Here is a 21,165-nt window from a genome sequence, read left to right as displayed (position 1 = left end):
CTCAAACATTTATGACTAGGACACTTGGTAGGATCTTTCTTTTCTGGCTTTATTTTGTTTGGAAAAATCTAATTATAGGTATAATTGTGCATTAATATATATACTAATCTAATATGATTGGTTAAAAAGTAGATTTTATTAAAAATAATATTAATTTAAATTTTAAATATAAATGAATCAATATTATTAATATGCAAATTAGTACGCGACTTTGCCTGTACGTAACAAAACTCATTTTGTTTTGAGGGGAAAGTACGAACCTTAAGGATTTCAAATGAAAAACAGAAAGACATGTCGAATTAGCTATATAATATTTCGAACATAATTAGATGAACAATAAATATCATATTATCAACTTCATGTACCTATCGTTATTTCACTTAGACTCTCGAGTTCGGATAAAATTAAGATAAGTTTAGATATATTTATGAGAAGTTGAAAAATATTGTGATCCTCTGTATAAAGAGGGTTGAGTTGAAAAAAAATTGTGAATCTTACATATAAAATGTGTTGAGATGAGTTTAATGAGTTGAGAATTGAGTATTTAGATATTAGACTCAGCTTAAAATTAGTCAAGTTTCGAATGGGGTCTAACCAAACAAATGAGGAGATTTCCGATTGAATTTATCGACCCCTAATTGTTGGTTGTGAAGTAGTTTCAAAAGTTGCTGCTGCATCGTGGACAGATGGTTTGGTGGGGACCTCGGTCAAGTCTCCCAACACTAAGGGTCTGATTCTCTCCTTATTGCTCCTTTAGTGATCGATAAGACTCCTTTGCTTGGTGTAGATCACGTGTAGCTCAAATGGAGCTTGGGTGTGATGAGGTTAGGGTTTAATAGTGGGAAGTATGGATGGTGTTTGGGCTAGGTGATCACTGTTTGGGTGATGATGGTGCACGGCTAAGTGACCCTTGGTATGCTCGGCGCTACTTGTGTGCTAGGGTTGGATGAAGGGCAATCTTAGTTAGGGTTTAGAGATGAGTGATTGAGGCTAGGTTTGATAAAGGGTTCGGCCAAGGCTAGTGGGTGTACACGGCTAGAGCAAATGTGGCTTGTGGAGATCCTAAAAGTTAGGAATTGTGTAATTCCTAAAATGTATGAATTGAGATCTTGAGATCTAGATGGACTAGGGTTGGCCGAAAATGAACGGGATGGATAAGGGGCTGAATTGTTTTGGAGGGAAATGGAATTTGAGTCAATCAATCAAAGGATGATGACCAATCAAATAATGGGAGGAAAATGGAAATGAGAAAAAATAGGATCTAGGGTTTCGGCCAAGCCAAGGAGGCTATGGCCGAATTCTTCAAGGTGAGATCTAGGGTTTATGGACTTGTTTGGCTATGAGAATTTGAGGGTGGCATATAGAGCTTGATGAGAGCTTAGGATTTTGTGGTTTGAGGCAATTGAAGGTGGTGGGAAAGGCAAAAGATAGGGCAGGCCGAAATATGTGTTTGGGAAGAGGGATTCTTCAAGAAACTTTAAGAAAATCTTATGAACATGTGAGAAAACACATGAATACAAGAGATCTTGCAATCCACCACACAAACCGAAATCCCAATGGAGGATTCAGCCTCTTCACAAAGATAGAAAATGAAAAGAACAAAGGAACCAAACAATCTTTGATTCAAGAATTGCACAAAGAATTGAATGGAAACCTCAAATACATTAAAAAATAAATTGAATCACACATATTCACGAATTGTAAGGTGTGATCATCTCCTTGGGGATTCACGAATTGCACCCCAAAAGAGCCCAAATGCAAGATGCACCGAAAATAATAAACTCCAAGCCCTATGGCTGGCCACTCAATGTTTAAAATGCCAAAAGATCCTAATGAAATTTCTAAGGGTCCTATCTATAGAGTTTACAAAATGGAAAATCCCAAAAGGTCCCTAGACAAATTAAAATAAATAAATAAAAATAATAAAAATAGATAAATTAGTCATGGGGGCCTTGGCATGTAAGGCCCATGGTGGGATATGGTGGTGCATGGTCCACGGCTAGGCTAGTCATGGTCTAGTCTGCGGCTCGCTGCATAGCATGGCATGGTGCCACGCGTTGGTCTAGTTGTGGGCACAACATGGCGCTGTGCATGGCCTGCTGATGGTGGGCATGGCATGGTGGCAAGCTTAGGCCTGATGGTGGGCAGAGGGTGATGTTGTGCTGTTATTGTGGTGCCCAGTCAAGTGGCTTGGGCAGTGGTCCTGCATGGCTCGAGCTGGTGGCCTAGGCGATGAGCATGCATGGCCCAAGCTAACGATCTGGGTTATGGGGCCGCAAGGCACGGGCCAAATCCGTGCGCTGGTTGGCATGCCACCAGCCTCCCCTACAAGGCACAGGCTGGAGCAATGCGCTGGATAGCATGCATGTGAGGGCACGCTACTAACCTCGCTAAGTGGTGTTGGGGCACGCATGCATGCGCGCAGGTGCACGCTCAAGGGCACACGCAAGCCTACACACATGGTTTGCGCGCGGCCAGTAGCTTCCATGGTTGCATGCTGCATGTCATGGTCTGAGTCAAGGCATGCAAGCAGGCTAGCTATGTGACTGTCCTGACCCTCCATGAGTTGTGTCGAGGTGTGGTCCCAGGAAATTCTCTTGGGGGTTGTGACATGGTTAGAGCATTAACAGTTTGAGTAGAAGAAAATCTAGTCTGAAGCCAGTCCTTCTGCATACACCCCATACTGTGACATGGCGAACCCGGTCTGACTGCCATGTCATGATTTATCGCTTACACGGTTTCTCATTCACGGTCTGAAAGCCATCTCCCCCCCCCCCCCCCCAAAAAAAATTTGAGAGCCATCAAAAACACGATTCCTCTCCTATCAAACCAATTATGCTCCTCTCAGCTTCCTCACAGAAAACCTTAACCTTCATCATTGGGTGGAATCGCAATCTCACTTCCGAATCAATGGTGAACCATTATGCTCCAATAAATTTCAAATCATAGAAAACCCAGGTCGTATAGAATCGCAATCACAGACCCATGCTCCTCTCACTTCCGAATCGCATAAAACCTTCGTCTCCTTCATAAGCCTCAAATCGCAATCGCAAACCATTCTAAGACCCATTCTGCTCTTCTCACTTCCGAATCACAAAAATCTCCTTCCCATTTTGCTCCTCTCACTTCCAAAATCGCAAAAAACCTTCATCCCTGTTGGTGTATGTCTTCCACTCCATGACAGTAAGGTAATCCATTTCTCACTTTGGTTGTTTTTATTTTTTTTAGTTTATTAATGCTTGGAGATATGGTTTCTAAGTTGTGGTTTTACTCTTGAAAGTTGGATTTTACCCCCTCATTTTGCTCTTGTTGTGGGAAAAATGTTTATGGAGTTTTAATATTAAATAAAATGTATTTTTTTTCGCTTTCATTAGTAATGTTGTGGTTTCTGAGGTTGTGTTTTTGCTCTTGAAGTTATCCTTCATTTTTCTCTTGTAGTATTAACAAGAGAAAAATGGTTTCTGTCATCATTTTGGTGGTATTAACAAATGATTATTATATAACCAAGAAAGATGGACATACCTGTTGAGTGCTACCAGAAAATTGAATTTGTCGATGCTTTTGTTCACCTTTCCCACCATAGACTTGGGAAAAAAATATACATAAAGCAGCTGAAACAAATGCAAAGGTCCTCAACATTTTTAAGGGTTTTTAGCAATAATGTAGTCAATAACCTAAAGTTGGGTCCAAGAATGGTTGGGGTGGTCTGATTGCAATATAGTTGTATGCTGAGCTAATAGAAATCACTTGTCGCAGTGGGTTTTCCTTGAATAAAATGGAACTGGATTATAAACATTGATTTTCAAAAAAAAAAAAAAAACGTTTCATTAAAGTCTTAAAGACAAAGTATTATCCATCCCAAATTCAATTTAGACCTTAGTTGAGAACCAATCTCCTCCAAAGCCTTCAGTACTGCAGGAACATCACCTGATATCTGAGTTCAACATAAACCCAAAACATTATTCATTGTTAGCAGTAGAAAGAAACTAGAGGCATAACTGAACATGAATAATAGTAGGTAAATTAAAACAATGTTATTCTAGAGAGAAGATTAAAAACAAATCTAATGTGAGGATCAGTTTCTTTGGGTTTTGGTAATGCTCATATCAGTTAGTTTTATTTAAATTCTTGAGTGTAATCTATTTCAACACTAGTGTCATATTGATGGATAACAAAGTATGTAGTGAATGAAATGAAGAGGTGAAACAGGAAGCATCGCCTAAGCTTGTGGTTGCTCAAATGAGAATATGATTCCTATTTTGGTAGTTATATGCACGAGTCAAAACCACTTATAAATTTGGCAGTTATTAATTTGTTTTGTCGAAATTTCATTTAACATCACATTTTAACAGCTTGTTGAACATCACATTAGGGTCGTTCTACTTACTTTCATGAAATGGTTTAACATTTTTGTGCATTCTTTGAGATAGATAACCTATGGCATCGAGTGCATCATCATGTGTAGTTGATGATTTTTTCGAATCACTAACCTGTTGGTGTGGCTTGAAAGCCCCATTAAAGACCTCCAAAACTAACAAAAATCCTAGAAGAAAATTTTACGCATGCCCGAAATACAACACGGTAAAACATAGATTTTTTTGTAATATTTTTGTATTGCTTTTTAACGTGTCATATTTTAACCTGGTTCAAATATACATTTTGTACTGTAGGGAGAAGCAAAGTGCCAATTCTTCTTATGAGTAGATATATTTCAACAGGTAGAGGACAAAATTCGTACAAGAGAGAATGCAATTCGAAAAATAGAGGACGATGTATTGCTGCGTGAGTATAAAGTTCAGAAAAATGAAGATAAACTAGTTGAGAGAGAGAAAGTTCTTTACAAGCAAGAGGAGAAAATTGTGAAGCGGGTCGTACAGAATAGATGTATACGCATATCTTTATGTATGTATTGGGTGTTATCGATTGTAATAATTTTTGGTTGGCTTGGACCATAAATGTATTTTGGTCGAAGTTAGTTGGAAATGGATAGTTCAGATTAAAATATGTTAGCGTATTTTTCTTTTTGTTGTGAAGGGAGATCTCAAGTGTTACTAGATTGTAAATTTTTGGTATGTAAAATGGATGGGTTCCTAGATGTTGAACATGTCCCGGTTGTATTTTGAAGAAGTTAGTTGTAAAATTTTGATATGTAAAATAGATGGTTCCTGGATGTTAAACATGGCCAGACTCCTCCGTATTGGTTGAGGGAGATAGATGAACGCTGTCGGAAAATATGGTATTGGAGGGGGCTGTAATCAAGTACAATATTAGAACGGATAACAACATTTGTAAAAAAAGATGCGCAAAAATTCTAACCTGGTTAGGTTGTTGAACATGGCCCGACTCCTTTGCATTTGTCGATGGAAGGTAGATGAACGTCGTTGGAAGATGTGGCATTGGTGGGGACTGTAATCAAGCACAGTGTTAGAATAGGTAATAAACAATTTAAGGAAAAAAATTGAAACGTAAGGCAAAAAATCTACCTGGGTCATTTGTTGAAGACGACCCGAATCTCTGCATTAGTCAGCAGAGGGTAGATGAACGTTGTTGGAAAATGTGGCATTGGTGGGGGCTTATATCAGGCACGGTGTTAGAATATGTAACAATGCTCATATTCAATGACAAAAATTTAGGAAAAGAAAGGAAGAACCTAGCTTGTTGGTTGAACACAGCCTGAGGGTGACTCCTTTGCATTAGTCGATGAAGGATAGATAACGTTGTTGGAAAAGATAGCATTGGTGGGGGCTGTAATCAGACACGATGTTATAACAGGTAATAAACAACTTAAAGAAAAAAAAAATGAAAGTTTAGAAAGCTATATACCTGGATCGTTTGTTGAAGACGGCTTGACTCATTTGCATTAGTCGACGGAGGGTAGATGAACGTTGTTGAAAAATGTGGCATTGGTGGGGCCTGTAATCAGGCACAGTGTTAGAATGGATAAGAATGAACTCCAAGGATAAAATTGAAAGTTTAAAAAGCTATGTACCTGGTTAGCCCATGCGTATATATATGAATTCGGATATGTATTTGGATGCATCATAAATGGCAGGTAGTAAGCATTTCCTAGACCATAATATCCTTACAATACACAAATAAAAATACATGAACTAATTGGAATCGAGACACCTTCTTTTTATGAATGATATTAATGTATCATACCTAAGTCGATGGAATTGGTGTAGAAGACATGGGTGGCCTTTTATCTTCCTCATTGTCCATCACGCTATTTCAACTGAGTTTATAGATTGATATTACAAGAAATAAATTAAGTAAATTCAAACTTCTTCAAACTAACTACAATTACATTTGACACTCACAGTTTAACAAGTTTTAAGAGATGATCATCATAAAGTTCATATTTATTATTTTTAAATTATGTAACAAGAGTATTTCATTATTCAAAAGTATAAAATAAAATTATTATAACACTTGTTTAAATACTTATGGATACAATCATTGATATATACATACACATAAATTATAAAATATATATATATATATATATATATATTTATCATCAAATTTTAATCTCAGCGAAAAAAACAAATGAATTAATTGTTTAAACAAGTGTCTTTTACCATGTGAGGGAATTGAAATCACTATAAGATCAATGTGTTCCCAAAAAGATTGGCTCAATATGTACATGCATCACCATAAAGTTAGACTAAATAATTAATACATGCATCACAAATGTAACTGCTGCACATACGGTTAAGACTAAATAATTAATACGGGTCCATCCTTGTCTCAATTGGATAGATGCCAAGCTCGAGGGTAAGATCATATCAACAAATCGTATCCAGCAACATAAAGCATTACTTTTTACGAAGTAAAATTAATCATATGTTATACACTCGGATCCAGAGAAAAATTACATAACACGATGGTGAATCTTAGGATCGAAAGCTATTTTTTACTTAAACCAATTACACAAACACTTAAATTCAAAAACCCATAAGTGGGAGAGAATTAAATGACCCAATAAAAGAGCCGCTACCAATCACAAAAGCACCCACAAGCCATAGAGGCTAAATATTGAAATTAAGCAGAAAATAATGAAAATTTACAAATAGAAAAAAAGATCCAGAACGATTCTAGATTCTAATCTGACATCAAAGAAAATAGTGAATCGGATCATGAAACTTGAGCAGCTCCCTAACTTAATCACAAGCTACAAAAGATCTGCTAGGGACAACATGTAAAATAACATAATGTTTTTCTTTAAATAGAAAAGAATTATATAGCATATAAAGAAGAAGAGGACTAGAGTTTCTCTTTGGACTTTTTCGAGAGAACTCGAGAAAATTTAAGATAAAAAAAGGGGACTGTTTCTTGTATAATGGGTGACCTTGAATGCAGACAATAGAAGGCAGGCGGTGGACGGCAACCAAGGAAAAAAAATCGAGCTGGAGGGGCTCCAGCAAAGTTGGAGGGAGATTAGAATGGATTGAAATTCGAAAAAATTGATTTGGGGGAAAAAGTCGGGACCCTCACACCCAAGGTGGATCCAATAAAAGATTATAAGATTCTACTTATAAGTCTATGTGAAAAATATATTTTCCGTACGATTTACATGACAATATTTGATAGGCAAGAGATTTAAATTTTAAGTTTATCTTACAAATTAAATTTTATCATATTAATTATAAGAATAACATGTTTTACATATGGACTTGTAAATAGAATTTTTTTTTTTTTTCATGTCTTGCCTATAAAATTAACCCGAGAAATACACGGTCGGTACTTCGGCAAATTATTGAATATTATAAATTCGCATCTGAAATTCTTATGCAATGAACAAAAAAGAAATCAAATTAGATAAAACAGACCACCATACAATAAATTTTGGAAAAAATTTATACAACTTCTTATTGTTCACACAATCTCTACACACCACATTTTTTTTAATTTTTTTTTATCAAATATTTAATATATAAATAATAAATAAAAGAATTGAATTAATCTAAAAATAATAAACTCAAAAAAATATTAAAAGTTTAAAAAAAAAAAAGTGGTATGCGGAGGCTCCCCTCCCTCTCGCGCAACCTCTGCACACCGCCTACCTGGAGTGTTTTTTTTTTTTTTTTTTAATAAAATTTAATTTTTACATTTCCCCCCATTGTTCCCCATCCCCCCGCGTCCCCCTCCCCTAGCATCCCACCCCGCCCACCAACGTCAACCCCCAAGCGTTCTCTTTCGTACAGCTTCGTCGCACAAGCCGTGGTGTTGCTTTCGTCTTCCGAACGGCGCTGTTTGGGGCTGCCAACATTGGCCTATTCTGACCGAAGGGTTTTTATTTTTCTCCCCATTCCGTTTCCATTTCCCACCATCCCGTATATTTTGTGTTTTTGTGTTTCTTGAATCTGTGGCTTTTTGTTTGTTGGTCTTTGTTATTTTTTTTCTTTAATTGGTTGCCCATTTTGGGTGAGATTCATGCTTTCTTCAACAATGAGGAATGAAGAAAAAGAAGTTATTGAACAAGTTGAACCCGGTGTTTATGTTACAGTCATTCTACTTCCAGATGGTACGCGAGTGAGATTCAAGTACTTAAGTAAATACTTGACCCAACTAAAAATATCAATAATTCACTTTTTGTACAATGTGATCTCCCACATGCCTTGCTCATTTTCTCGTATATCTATGCATTTATATTCTCAAGTGCTTCATTACTTGCATTTTAATTTTTAGCCCATCACAGTATGTATGTAGGTGTGCCTCCACCATGTAAGCTACAAACCCAAACTACAAATTATCTTCAACATTTTTTTACTGCATATGGACGTGTTTGGCATGTATTATGTTTCTGTCTAAACTTGTATATATGTCTGATAAAACAAGAAAAACAGAGGAAGAAGAAATGCACTCTAGGTGCTCTACACAAAGTCTGAGAGCAAAACAGATTCTCAACCTTCTCTTTTGTATTTCGTTTCCATTCCGTCATACAACAGTTTTCACAGTGCATATATACATATTCAATTAAGGACAAATCAGATTACATGCATTGATCCTACAGCTCACATTGACTTAGTTAGTTTTAGTTATACAAGAATATTCTGGAGTCTTGACAGATGGCATGCTGCGAGTCGTGCTTGCAGAGGGTTCTTCTAGAAGATTCAAGGTTGGTAGTGCTCCTTGTTGCGCTGCATCTTTTGGTGTGAGGATGTTGTTGCCTCAATAATGTCCAATGCAGATATAGCTCCTTTGAGTTACCTATTGCCCATATTTACCTGTGTATTTCCATCCTCTGAAGAAATTTTGTCTTTTAATGATCGCTGATTTTGTCTTTTAAGTAAATAAAAAGCATGAATTCTTATAAAGTTTTGGCCAAGGAACATGATTATTTTCATTTTCATTTCACTTGAAATTGCGGATGTGATTCAATGATTAGCAAGAAGATGAATTATATCGTGTAGTGTAAAATAGAGAGCATTGTATAATTCTATAACTAAAATTCATGGGTGTACTTTTATATTTTGTGAAAGTGAGCAATGAGAATGAAAATTCTTTTTTTCTTTTGGATAAAAATTTGTCAAATATGTTTAGTATTAGATTCTTGGAATGTTATTTTGGTTTTTTGTCACAAAATTAAAGACCAAATCAACATTGATACTAAAGGTATTAGAAATTATAACAATGATCGCAAATATGGAACAAAGAAAAATATTCCGCCATTAAAGAATAAATAATGATGTGGTTGAAGAGGCACGTGGTTAGATTTAATTGATACATATGAAAGAATAATATGGGCTGCTCTTCAAATTTGATGTTTTAGTTTTCTATTGTTAATACCTTCAAGATATGTCATGCGTGCCACTTGGAACTTAGTGCAATTCAGTCCCCCTGAATTTGCATACCTGTTAGTGTTATATACTAGTAAATGAGATTTTTTTTTAGCGGATTGTAGCTACAGGTATATATGTAGCTGTTAGTGTATGTATTATTATCGTGCCTTTTTTCCCTTTGTTGATACATGTATAAACAATAAAGCTTCAACATGCAAAGATACTAGAAGTTCAAAGACCTGCTTTCCAACAAGAGGATTGATGCTCACTTAATAATGCATATTTTGATGGAACTATGTCACTGCAGCTGACAAATTGGAAGTTGAAGAATTTTGAGAATTTTGAATTTGTAGCGTAATCTGTTTGGCATTGGGTTATATTCGAAGTTGGTATTTTGAAGTTTGTAGTGGTTTGAGAATTATTGTTTCCAACCTTGGTGTAATTCTCTTGATTTTAAGAATAGAAGGATGTGAATGTGTAGGCGAATTATGGGTTACAGATGAGTTGGAGAATTATTTTCCAGTTGGTGAATGTAGTTTTTATTGTTAGAGTTGTTGGATGTAATTTTTCTTGTGCACGTTTTGGGGTACTTCTACAGATTTGATGAATGTAATTTTTCTTGTAATGTATTGCTTATGCTAGGTGCTGAAAGTGATTGAATACATTCTATTTTACCTCTCCCACCATACCAAGATGGTTCAGGTGCTGGAACTCCACGTTTGTTGTTGCTTGTTAATTTTTCTTTTATGAACAATAATAGTAGGTGCAAGATTCCAATACTTATAAGTTAAAACCAGCCGGCAAATGCATTTTATTTGATTAAGTGGAGTTGCTAATTTATATCTCCATCTCGGCCAATTATTGAATAAAAACATAGTTTAAAGAGAAACAAAAAATCTATTTAGATATGTGTATGTATATATAGTTGTATGACAGAAGAAGTCTTCTGCTGAAATATTGTATTCCTGTAGTGGTATCACTAATTGGTGGTAAGTTTGGTTTGCTGATTTGCGTTTGCCATCTTAGACCAGACAAATTGCCATTTGCAAGTACTTAGGATGGGAGAAATCTTTCCAAATGCAAACTCGCAGTCATAAGAAAATTATCTCAAACTAGATTAAATATAGGAATTTATTTAAATAACCACCTATCATGTGTAAATAGGTGATGGTGTCTATGGATTTAGCATAATAAGTTGCCATCATTCTTCACATACAACATATAGCATACATGTTACAATCCAAACAATCTATTTACATTTCAAACTAACACGATACAACTATAGTCCGATCAAGGTTGGAAGAGGACTCGATAATAATAATTCTTGTCTCTAATTTGCCTACCTAGTTAGGGCATCAGAGTTGTGTAACTGGCTTTGCCATTCTTTGATCAATATAATTAATTTATTTATCAAAAAAAGGACTCGATAATAATTTGAGAACAAGAACTCATCTACGTGATCTACACAATAAGCATGCAGGAGAAGCCAGCACTGGAATTTCAATGAACTTGACCTCACTTATTATTTTGATTCATTGCTACTGCGTGTAGTTTTATCTACAATTTTAAACTATAGTGCAGTACTTGGGGCTTGTGATTGTCTCCAAATGTAGTGTAAATTCCATCCTGGCTAAGTAGCTCCTCGTGGGTGCCGCTTTCAGCTATCTGACCATTTGATATAACAGCAACACTGTCTGCACTTTTGACAGTTGAAAGCCTGTGTGCTATGACAAGAACAATCCTTCCCCTCATCAGAGAATCCATGGCATCCTATATATAGCATGAGGAGGTAAATTGATATGTTTAAAAAATTAATGAAGTAGAATTTCATGGTAGTCGAAATAAGAAAAATTCTATAAATCTGAATTTTATCTTCTGATTCTTCTTTCATTCACCCTCCCCCTTTTTCTCATCTTCTAGCATGAATAGGAATGAATTGAACCCTCATTCATAATCTTCTTGCTACATGCTGCTTGTCCGTATATGCTACAGAATCTAACATTTTAAAAATAAGTTGCAACAATTATGAAGTCTCTTGTCAAGGAAGGGTGATGAATCATTCTGAAAATTGAAGTAATTTCACTGCTTTGTTTTACTATTTTTTATATTGCCTTAATTAATTGAGCAGGCCGTGGATCATGCAGCAGTATCCAACAAGATAAAGAACGAAATAAATATCAAACAAATGGAAAAGAACCACCCTTTGACGAGATGTCGACCAGAAGGTAAGAACAAGGTAAATGTAAAGGTTGAAAATTTATCCTTCTGCTTATAACTGGACACTCAAGCCAATATATCAACACAAAAAAATTGGCATTTCCTACATCAATCAATAAGGAACTTGAAAACATCCACAACAAAACACCTCCCCCCTTCTTCACAGGCCGAAGTTACCAATAGGAATGCAATGAAAAGAATATAAACGAAAAATGTAAAGTTTTAAAGTCACAACTCAGAGTTTTAAAGTCCATTTGCAAGATACCAAAACACACACACTCTTGAAAAATGTAGAGATCTTATTATACCAAACTCTTTAAAGCAGTCATTAAATTTAAATTACAAAATTGAGAAAATATATCATCACTTCCAAAGCATCCAAACAAAATACCCAAAGATTAGTTTAACTCTTCAGACCAGACAATTACACTAACCTCTAAAATGTGAACTTTTCATCAACTCCTACCTCTATTCAACATATAATTTAAGCTCTAAGTCTCTGATCACCACAATTTTCCTCATTTCCCACCTAACAAATAAATCAACAAAAGGAAGAGAGACATCCAGACCACCTTTAAATTAAATATTTTCCATTCACGACATGCAAATGATAATGTTATTGATGATGGTGATAATTTAAACAGCCCTCTTTCGATCATTAATTAGGCTTAACTTATTAAAAAATTAATATGCTCCATCCTGCAGTAACCAAAATTTTCCCTTAGTTTCTTAGCTACCAAACAACCCACAGGGTGTGTTACAGACTATATATTGACAGACTTCACTAAAGGTAAACCTTTTCCAGTTTCCACATCTAAATAACAATCCAAGCTCCAACAATACCCACCACAAAATTTCCCCCCTTTTCTCTACAACCATTAAAACCTGAGAAAAAAGGGGAAAAGAAGCGATACTCAGCCTACATAGTCACATAAAAGTAAACCTCTCCAATTTTGTAATTTATTTTGGGAAAAATGCCTAATGTGTGTTACCGTGATGTGAGGAGGCAGATCTGTACGGAGTGAGCGTTGGTGTTCGACGTCTGGAGTTTGCAGCAAAAGCTCAACACACCGTATGGAGTTTGAGAGCGAGATCAAGGGTCATAGGTGAGAGACGTGAAGAAGGGGTTGGGTGAGATGTGAGGACGGAATCTTCTAGGGTTTCATGAGTGAGAGACGTGGAGGGGCTGGGTTGAGGGGGAGTGATCTATTGCTAGGGTGCTGGCTGGGGTGGGTGTCTGCATGCGGGAGATTTGGGAGAAGAGGCTGTTTGCTCATTTTCTTGGTTATGAGAAAGAGGGAGAAGTAAGGAGTTGAGTGAGAGAAACTCGAGCGAGAGAAGTCTGACAGAAGTGGGCGACTGAACCGTGACGTGGGTGAGGAACCGGGTTCGCCACATAAGGTGTGCGAACAGGGGACCGGAGGTTGGGTAGAATTTTTCATAAATTTTACAACTTCTTGAATATTATGTACAGATCATAGCACTTGTTACCAGCCAAATGGCCCTAAAAGGCAGAACCAGAAGGAAAATCAAAGGAATCAATGAATAAAAATGAATCTTATTTATGTTTAGTCACAGGAAGAAACTGTTCGTCGTCTTTTCCGATCCACACCGTGGAATGGGTCCTTCTAACATGATCCGCAAAGAGGCGATGCCTGCAATCAGGAGTGCAACCAACGTTTACCCTCAAAGTGTAGAAATTATGCATTGAGATCAAGTGCAGAGCATCAACAGAGGAGAACTTGGAGAAAAATAATCATAAAACTTGAAAAATTGTAATAGAAATATATGATATGAAAATTACACTTGCCACAAGCCATAACCTAGTTTAGCAGTAAGTTGCAATTTCATTTGGCCTCTCAATTGAAACATAAGTTACAATTTCTGACCATAGGCAAGAGATGTACAGTATAACTCTGCTTCTTAAAAGAAAATGCTAGAAATTATTGAAGACATCGATAAGTTGACGGCTAAACTATCTTCTACCTTCGATAAAAGCATTTATTCATGCAGAAATCATTGACTTAACATCATAAAGGTAATGCTCTAGCTAAAATAAAACCAACCTCTCATACTCCAACCTTTGAGTGACTATACCATTCAATAACAGCTCTGAACTGTACACTGCTGCCCCTGCAAGTAAAGCAATATTCCCCATTCTTAGCGAAGTTTGCATCTTGAATGGATTATTTTGAGACTAATGATGTGTTACTGTTGCTAACCTTTTTCAAGGAAAGGAACACATATAACATAATCTTCTTCACAAGATAGAACCAATAAATTCTCTGGAATGTCAACTTTTTTCAGAGTAGATCTGCAAGTTCTCTCCACCACCTGGGGAGCATTTGACAGGAATCCAGCAACAAGACAACGATTAATTTTAAGCATATCTGAATTCATTTAAAGTCACCAGAAATTATCTGCTCAAATTAGAACGGGAGAAAACTGAACAGATTCAAGATTTATATCTACAGGCATGTCAGTGAGTGAGACAGCAAAAGAATTCCAAAAAAGGAGAAGAGATAAAAAGAAAGAACACAACGACTTCCAGGTGAAACCACTGCTCACCTTAATAATCATAGACAATTAAACCTGCAAAAATTGTGTACCTGGCCCTGAACAGCTTTAACCAAACTGGAAATTGTTTCTTTACTAGGCTTTATATTTGGGGTAATAAAAACTCTTTGACCCTGTGGAGATATCATCAGTAGAGATTGGATAAGGCAATGGATCTTGTTAAACCGACAAATTCAGATGATTTACCTCCAAAAGTGGATGCTGGGATGCACGTGCCAATGAAACTGGCATGCTAAATCCAAACTCCCTTTCCTTCTTGGCATCCCTCAGTATGTAGTTTTTCTCATCAATGAAACAGCTAGCTTGTCCACAGCTCTCAAGCCATAAATGTGTCACTACCGGTTTTCCAGAAGCAATTGCCTCTAACATATTCCTTGTACGAATAAATTGATCAGCTATGAAGTGTGTGGCATCCATAATAGAAGACACCGTGGAAAATCCTAGCCGAGCCAAAATCTGTGAGACAAGAACACCATGCAAGATATTGTTAAACCAATTTGCGCATTGCTAAAAGGAGACGAAATCACTAACTACCTTCTTCTGCTGCTTCATTATATCTTCATCCAAGTGGTGGCTGTACAAGATTCGAACATCATTCATATCTCTCCTCTTCCTTGAAGCTTTTGAAACAGAAGCAAGTTCAGGGACTGCAGCACTTAAGCTACGGATTTCTTTCAGAAGGTTTGGTTTTGACAGGTTCGTCTTGCATGACCTCGGTGATTCATCCAACCTGGAATTCACCTTTCCAGTTGATGAAGGGCAACTTGCATCACTATTTCTCTTAGAGTCTTTTCTAGCCTTTGCATCAGTTAGATCTGTAATTATAATTTTGACATCCACATCACCAGACTTTCCAAATACAGAAGCATGCCCTGAACGTGTTTTCTTCAGGTTTGAATCAACAAAAGGAATTTTAGCATCACCCCATGACCTTTTGCGCTTGGATACAGAGTTTTTAACGTATTTCAACTGAACAGATGGTTCAAGTACACCATCTAAGCAATCCGATCCATTTTCCTGACCAGACATATTTCGATTAGATCTTCTCCTCCTGGGATATCTCAATGAATCAATTATAGAACCATTGTTACAATCTATCAACTCCGGAGCCAATAGATCGGGTTGACTTGATTTTATACTTCTAACTCTTCTGGATTGATTAGAGCCCGATATAGATGATCTTTCCTCCAACAATTCAGAAGCTTGTATGGCTGAACTACTATTGCTTTTCTCTATTAAGGCACATACCTCAATCGGATAGTTCAGCTCTTCCCTACCGTCACCAGATGCATTCTCAGCCTTCTTCAAATGATTACCTACCAATAACTGTCTAGTTTGACGAGAAACAGATACATGAGCACCAACCTCGCCTTGTAAATGCCGCTTCTTAACTGCACTAACTCCACTTAGGAATGCACTTTCATCACATCTGTTGGACTCGTTAGTGCAAATTCTGTCGAAAGCTCCTCCAGCTTTTCTTTTCTCAATAGTCCTAGATATCTTTTTTTTCGAGTTTCCATTCCCATTGGCAGTAAGACATTCTTCAGCAATCAAGTGAACCCTCTTCGATTGTTTTCTGACCAGATCAATTCCACTCTGCTTCCTGACATTATCAGAATGTTTCTCCAAGGAAATTGAAGACTCTTTTCTTGAATTGGCACTCATGCTCTCCAAATTCTTTAGTGAAGCAAACCCTATATCAGAGAGGTTTGCCCCCTTACGACAAAAGGGTTGCCTTGAATGAATTACCTTATTTGTATTTCCTCCAAGAGAACCTCTGCAGGAACCCTTTACATTGTTCTCATTACCTTGATAGACATCTTTATCATCATGGTTAGCAATGCTCTCACCATGGAACAAGGCTTCCATAGCTTCAGCAGCCATTTGCGTATCAAAACCTATGTTTGACATTTCTGACACATCTGTCTCATTAACATTATTCTCCGACTGTCCACAGGGATGGTCACTAAACTCTTTGTCCGACTCACTGACTAGAGTTTTTTTCAATTTCATCATTTGCACTGTCTTGTCACTCACTTTTGGGTTATGCCACATTAATTTTGAATCCGAATGAGCTAAACCTGTTCTATTGTTATCGAAATCTAAATTTTCTTCATGGTCTCTATACTCATCTAGGCTGCTTCCTTCAGGCTTCTGGGGTAGGGTAAAAGATTTTCTTCCATGGCCTCTACCAAACAAAAACTCTTCTTTTCTTCTGCAGAAGGTTTCTCCACCTCCTTCATGCTCATGACTATCATCCCCGTCAAAAATCGCTGCTTCTCCAATTATGTTTCTATCAATGGCTTTCTTGGCAAAACTTTGCAGGCCCTCTGTACTTGAGACAGAATTTGATTTTCCCCCAATTTTCTTTACACGATCAGCTTGTTCAATCTCCCCGACATTATCTTTCAGGAACCCTTCCAAAAAATTCAATGCATTGGCCTGCGATAACTCTTCAGGTTCTTGAGAGTCCACATAGCTTAAACCTGCCAATCCATCATCACAAGCAGGCAAATGAGGCAACTCTTCTCCTTCAACATTATTCAAGTTAAGAAGTCCTCTACAGTCATCATGCAAATCCTCAGTAAAAAGTTTTCTAGCGGTTCTACTGCCAACCCATACATTTTTATTCTTTGACCCCCTCATTTTTCCATTGCATTGCCCATGTTCCTGATCTACTTCCTCACCAACTCCCAGAGACTGATTCTTATTTGGGAGAGAACAGGATCCATTGTTGATTCCCTTCAAAGCCATGCGAGCAGCCAGAGCAGACGCCCTCAATGATGCTACACGAACTGAAGTAAACCCCAATCGTAGAGGTCCTATGTGAAACAAGGAAACAATTAGTAATAGAATCCCTGGATTGACACTACAGTTCTAATAAAATATTTATTCATCAGACTAAATTCTATACATTTTAAACTTCCCTATAGTGGCAAGAGAGTATACACAATCTACCATATCTGGAATGAGAACTGCTAGGTTTACAAAAAAGTTACAAAAGGAAAGCTCGCAAACTGGTGCATGGTATGTAAGATCTACTTTACAATTATTATACAACCTGAAATACCACATCAAATCACGTTAGTTTGTAAAGTAAATTTTTCTAATTCTTTTTGTAGACTGAAAATTCCTATTTTGGAATAAGAAAGCAAAAGCAGGGGCAGGTTCTGGCAGTGAGAAATCAACTTGTTTCAGGTAATTTCTTTTAAAAATCAATTGCACGGTAGTCCATAGAAAATCAGGGTTCCCAGTTGAAATGAAGTTGGAGGACAGACCATTGATTAGCTCTAGACGTGAACTAGCCCTACAAACAACATTAAAAATATTAAACGACAACAAAGGTTGACAATAGTCAAAAGTAACATGAAGATCTGACAGTACAAAAATCCAACATGAAAACAAAAGTGGACTGATCCAGACACCAAAACAATAGTTAGTGGCTTAATATCGACTTCTTTTGCTGAAATATATAGCTTGGTTATTATTATTATTATTATTTCTTTTTTAAAAACAGATTCATTGCACACAAAAGATATTCATGCTACTCCACAGCATCTTCCTCAACTGAAAACAGCATTGCTTCCGCATCAAAGGTGGCATATTTTGGAAGTTTTAAACATATCTGCAGAATTTCACAGCTGCAAAATCTGAGACAAAAGCAATTACAACCATAAAATGACAAAGAAATGGACAATTTCACCAGAAACTGGCAATTCAATGCCCACATTTGTATGTGATGACATCACATGAAATATGAGATCTTACCAGATGTTTATTTAAATTAGAAAAAGTTCTGTTTCCAGGAGTCTTATATATAATTGGACAAAACCATGCATATTTTATAAATGCATTGCAGGAGCAGAATAAATACGTACCAGGTTTTGGTTTTAGGTTGCCTTCAACCACACATGTTGCAGTTGAAACGTGGAGTTCTGAAAGACAAACGGTGAAAGAATAATATATTCATTTTCAAGTCTGGTAATAGCTATACCACATACAGAATTTTATAGAGGCAAAAGAAAGTTTTAGCTGAACCGCTGAGTTTTCCTCATTAACAAACTGATGCAAACACATATGCACCCAATTAATCATATGATAAGAGTTTTGGCAAAAAGTAGAAGTCAATCATATGATGCATAATATTGTTTTATTTTTCCTCTTCTCTTTTTCAACAAAAGCATATCTGAATGGTAGAGAATAAACCAGGATGAGATAACAAATATAATCATACCAAAATTGAGCTTCAGGAAAAATCTATTCAGAACCTGTCAGATGTTCTAAAAAAAGACTCACCTGCAGTATGCTCTTTATCTGGTAAAGGATCAAATCTCTCCAATAACCCCTTATTATGATGTTCATGAAGAGAATTGTAAATCTTCTCCCCAACCACAGACTGGCCACTGCCACTTCTTATTGATTCATCATCAGACTGCTCATCACTATCACGAAAATCTTCAGCTTCTTCTGTTCCTTTGCCTTCCATAACACCAGCAACTTGATTATCAAACACGTCAAATAACTGGGTGGCCATATTTTCACTGCAATTGGCATCATCATATCCTTGGGTTTCGCCAGCAATACTCAATACTTGGGTTTCCCCAGCGAGATTCACTAATTGGGTGCCAAATGCATCGTCAGTGGTAACAGTAGCATCAAAAGGCACAGTGCTTTCCAGATATTTCAATTCATCAGCATCCCCAGTTTCAACCTTTCCACCTACTTTTCCAAATGATCATATTTGTTTAATTACTTAAAGAATTAATATAGGAATGAAATTGGCTAATAGGAATAAAATGTTTGTTAGGGAAGATTTTCAATATGTTTATAATTAATATAACATATAACTTGACATATATAACAACAAAATCAAAGCCCAAAAACCACTAAAACCGTACCAGAAAATGAAGGAGGCGAATATTGGCTATCAAGGAACTGGGTCTGGATATCGGGAGTATTGACATTTGGCTCCATCCTGACTAATTTAATTTAACGAGCGTGCTTCCCAAGCGAAACCATTTTCAAATCACCTGCAAACAGGAACAAATTTTCATAAAACCCACAAAGAAATGAACTTTTTTCCCCCATGGTAGTTGTAATGCAGATAATCAAAATTAGAGTAAAACAAATCACAAAGTTTGGGAGTTACCGAAGATCAATGGGATGAAGAGAGATTAACGGGGGGAAAACTGAAGATCAAAAAGGAAAATATACTCAATAAAGAGACAGCGGCAGAGAGAGGTAAATCGAGGATGTGATGCAGTGGGGAGAACTTTTGGAGAAAATTCGCTCCAATCTGTGCTGATTTTTCTGACAAAGTTGAAAATTACACTGGATTTCACTAAGCAGAAGACAAACCGATTTTGCGTGTAGTGTTTGTCTAGTTGAATACTTCATTTCTTCAACATTCCAAAAGTTTTTCCAAGTCCTTCCGATTTTTTATTTTTTATTTTATCAGCTACCAGAAGTTACATTTGGAAAGCAGTGCAACGCTCCAAGACAAACCCTCCCCGTCCCGGCCCCCCAAAAGAAAATAAAATACAGCAAGGGGCATTCCGAGAATCGAACTCGGGACCTCTCGCACCCAAAGCGAGAATCATACCACTAGACCAAATGCCCTACTGCAGGTTGGGACAGATTTATTTATATTACTTCTACAAAAGCTACTAATGATAGTATCAACATTAATTATGTTCATTCATGAATTTTTTTTTTCCTTAATAGTTAAGAATGTTTAAAAATAATTAAAGAAATTTTTTTAAAAAAATAAAGAAACTTATTCATACTAGTGTGCACATTTATTACACCCAACATTGTCCTTCTTTGAGTCGGGGTGCTTGGCACTTGCTCAATTCCGACGTTGTAATGGCAATGTCTTATTATAATGTCTCGACATCTGATCATTAAACCCTTCTCCCCTTCAAGGGCAAGTCCCCCGTTTACAATTTCTCGTCGTGGGATTAAAACTTTTTGATGTTGGATTGGATGGTGCTTGTTTCTAAAAAGGTACTGCTATTAGACTATCTAAAATTTACAATTCATATGATTCTCTTGACGCAACACCACCAAATATTGTCACATGATTTGTTAAAAATTAAAAATATATTCAAATCAAAATAACATCCAAAAATACAAAAAGAGAATTGCAAAAATTCTAAATTTCCTCTGCCCTTTTTTGTTTGTATTTTTAATTTTTTTTAATAAACCACGTGATATCACATAATAGTGTCACATTAAGAGAGTCATATGAGCAATAAGTTTCGGATGACAAAATAACATTATTCCAAAATAACATTATTCTTTCTAGAAATTCATTCCGTTCGTTGTGAGTGCAACGCTTCGGCCATAGTCTGTCATTCCGTAGCCTAATTTAGAATGCACTTCCGAGGATGCATTTCACTGAAACAAACTGGTGGTTGGCAAGCATTCATGAGCTTCATACACAGCTAATTTAATGAAAGTGTTACTTACCAAGCAATTGAGAGAGAGAGAGAGAGGTCCCCCCAATTTTGGATGCATCCCAAACTGCACAAGTCAAACATCGTTGGATTCACTATACCTACTTGATGTAAAACCACAAAGCAAG

The 21,165-nt window shown here is 36.6% G+C and overlaps 1 protein-coding gene, 2 long non-coding RNA genes and 1 other non-coding gene across 9 annotated transcripts; 1 reads left to right on the top strand and 3 right to left on the bottom strand.

Annotated features, from left to right (window-relative positions):
• Window positions 1-2,852: 2,852 nt before the first annotated feature.
• Window positions 2,853-6,291, bottom strand: LOC122302815. Its single transcript, XR_006240525.1, has 6 exons — window positions 6,163-6,291; window positions 5,990-6,081; window positions 5,824-5,913; window positions 5,484-5,745; window positions 5,317-5,406; window positions 2,853-3,934 (listed from the first exon to the last, which is right to left on the bottom strand). It is a non-coding gene; the product is annotated as an uncharacterized LOC122302815 (long non-coding RNA).
• A 1,850-nt stretch (window positions 6,292-8,141) lies between these two features.
• LOC122319390 lies at window positions 8,142-10,471 on the top strand. The gene is made up of 2 exons (XR_006245070.1): window positions 8,142-9,121; window positions 9,991-10,471. It is a non-coding gene; the product is annotated as an uncharacterized LOC122319390 (long non-coding RNA).
• A 427-nt stretch (window positions 10,472-10,898) lies between these two features.
• Window positions 10,899-20,060, bottom strand: LOC122319358. Of its 6 annotated transcripts, XM_043137412.1 has the most exons (12): window positions 19,729-20,060; window positions 19,478-19,609; window positions 18,876-19,301; window positions 18,458-18,514; window positions 15,114-17,401; window positions 14,766-15,035; window positions 14,612-14,692; window positions 14,225-14,336; window positions 14,069-14,135; window positions 12,995-13,657; window positions 12,850-12,887; window positions 10,899-11,555 (listed from the first exon to the last, which is right to left on the bottom strand). In XM_043137412.1, the coding sequence occupies exons 2-10, from the start codon at window positions 19,551-19,553 to the stop codon at window positions 13,561-13,563; spliced, it is 3,474 nt and encodes a 1,157-aa protein (XP_042993346.1). In that variant the 5' UTR covers window positions 19,554-19,609; window positions 19,729-20,060; the 3' UTR covers window positions 10,899-11,555; window positions 12,850-12,887; window positions 12,995-13,560. The 6 variants fall into 6 exon arrangements, with proteins under 6 accessions (XP_042993346.1, XP_042993338.1, XP_042993329.1 ...); XM_043137404.1 differs by having other exon boundaries at window positions 10,899-12,887; XM_043137395.1 differs by lacking the exon at window positions 12,850-12,887.
• A 66-nt stretch (window positions 20,061-20,126) lies between these two features.
• On the bottom strand, window positions 20,127-20,198 carry TRNAP-UGG. Its single transcript has one exon. It is a non-coding gene; the product is annotated as a tRNA-Pro (tRNA).
• Between the last annotated feature and the right edge of the window lie 967 nt (window positions 20,199-21,165).

Source organism: Carya illinoinensis, chromosome 1 (genome assembly GCF_018687715.1).
Source record: "Carya illinoinensis cultivar Pawnee chromosome 1, C.illinoinensisPawnee_v1, whole genome shotgun sequence".
Lineage (NCBI taxonomy): Eukaryota > Viridiplantae > Streptophyta > Magnoliopsida > Fagales > Juglandaceae > Carya > Carya illinoinensis.
This window is presented reverse-complemented; position numbering and strand designations above follow the sequence as displayed.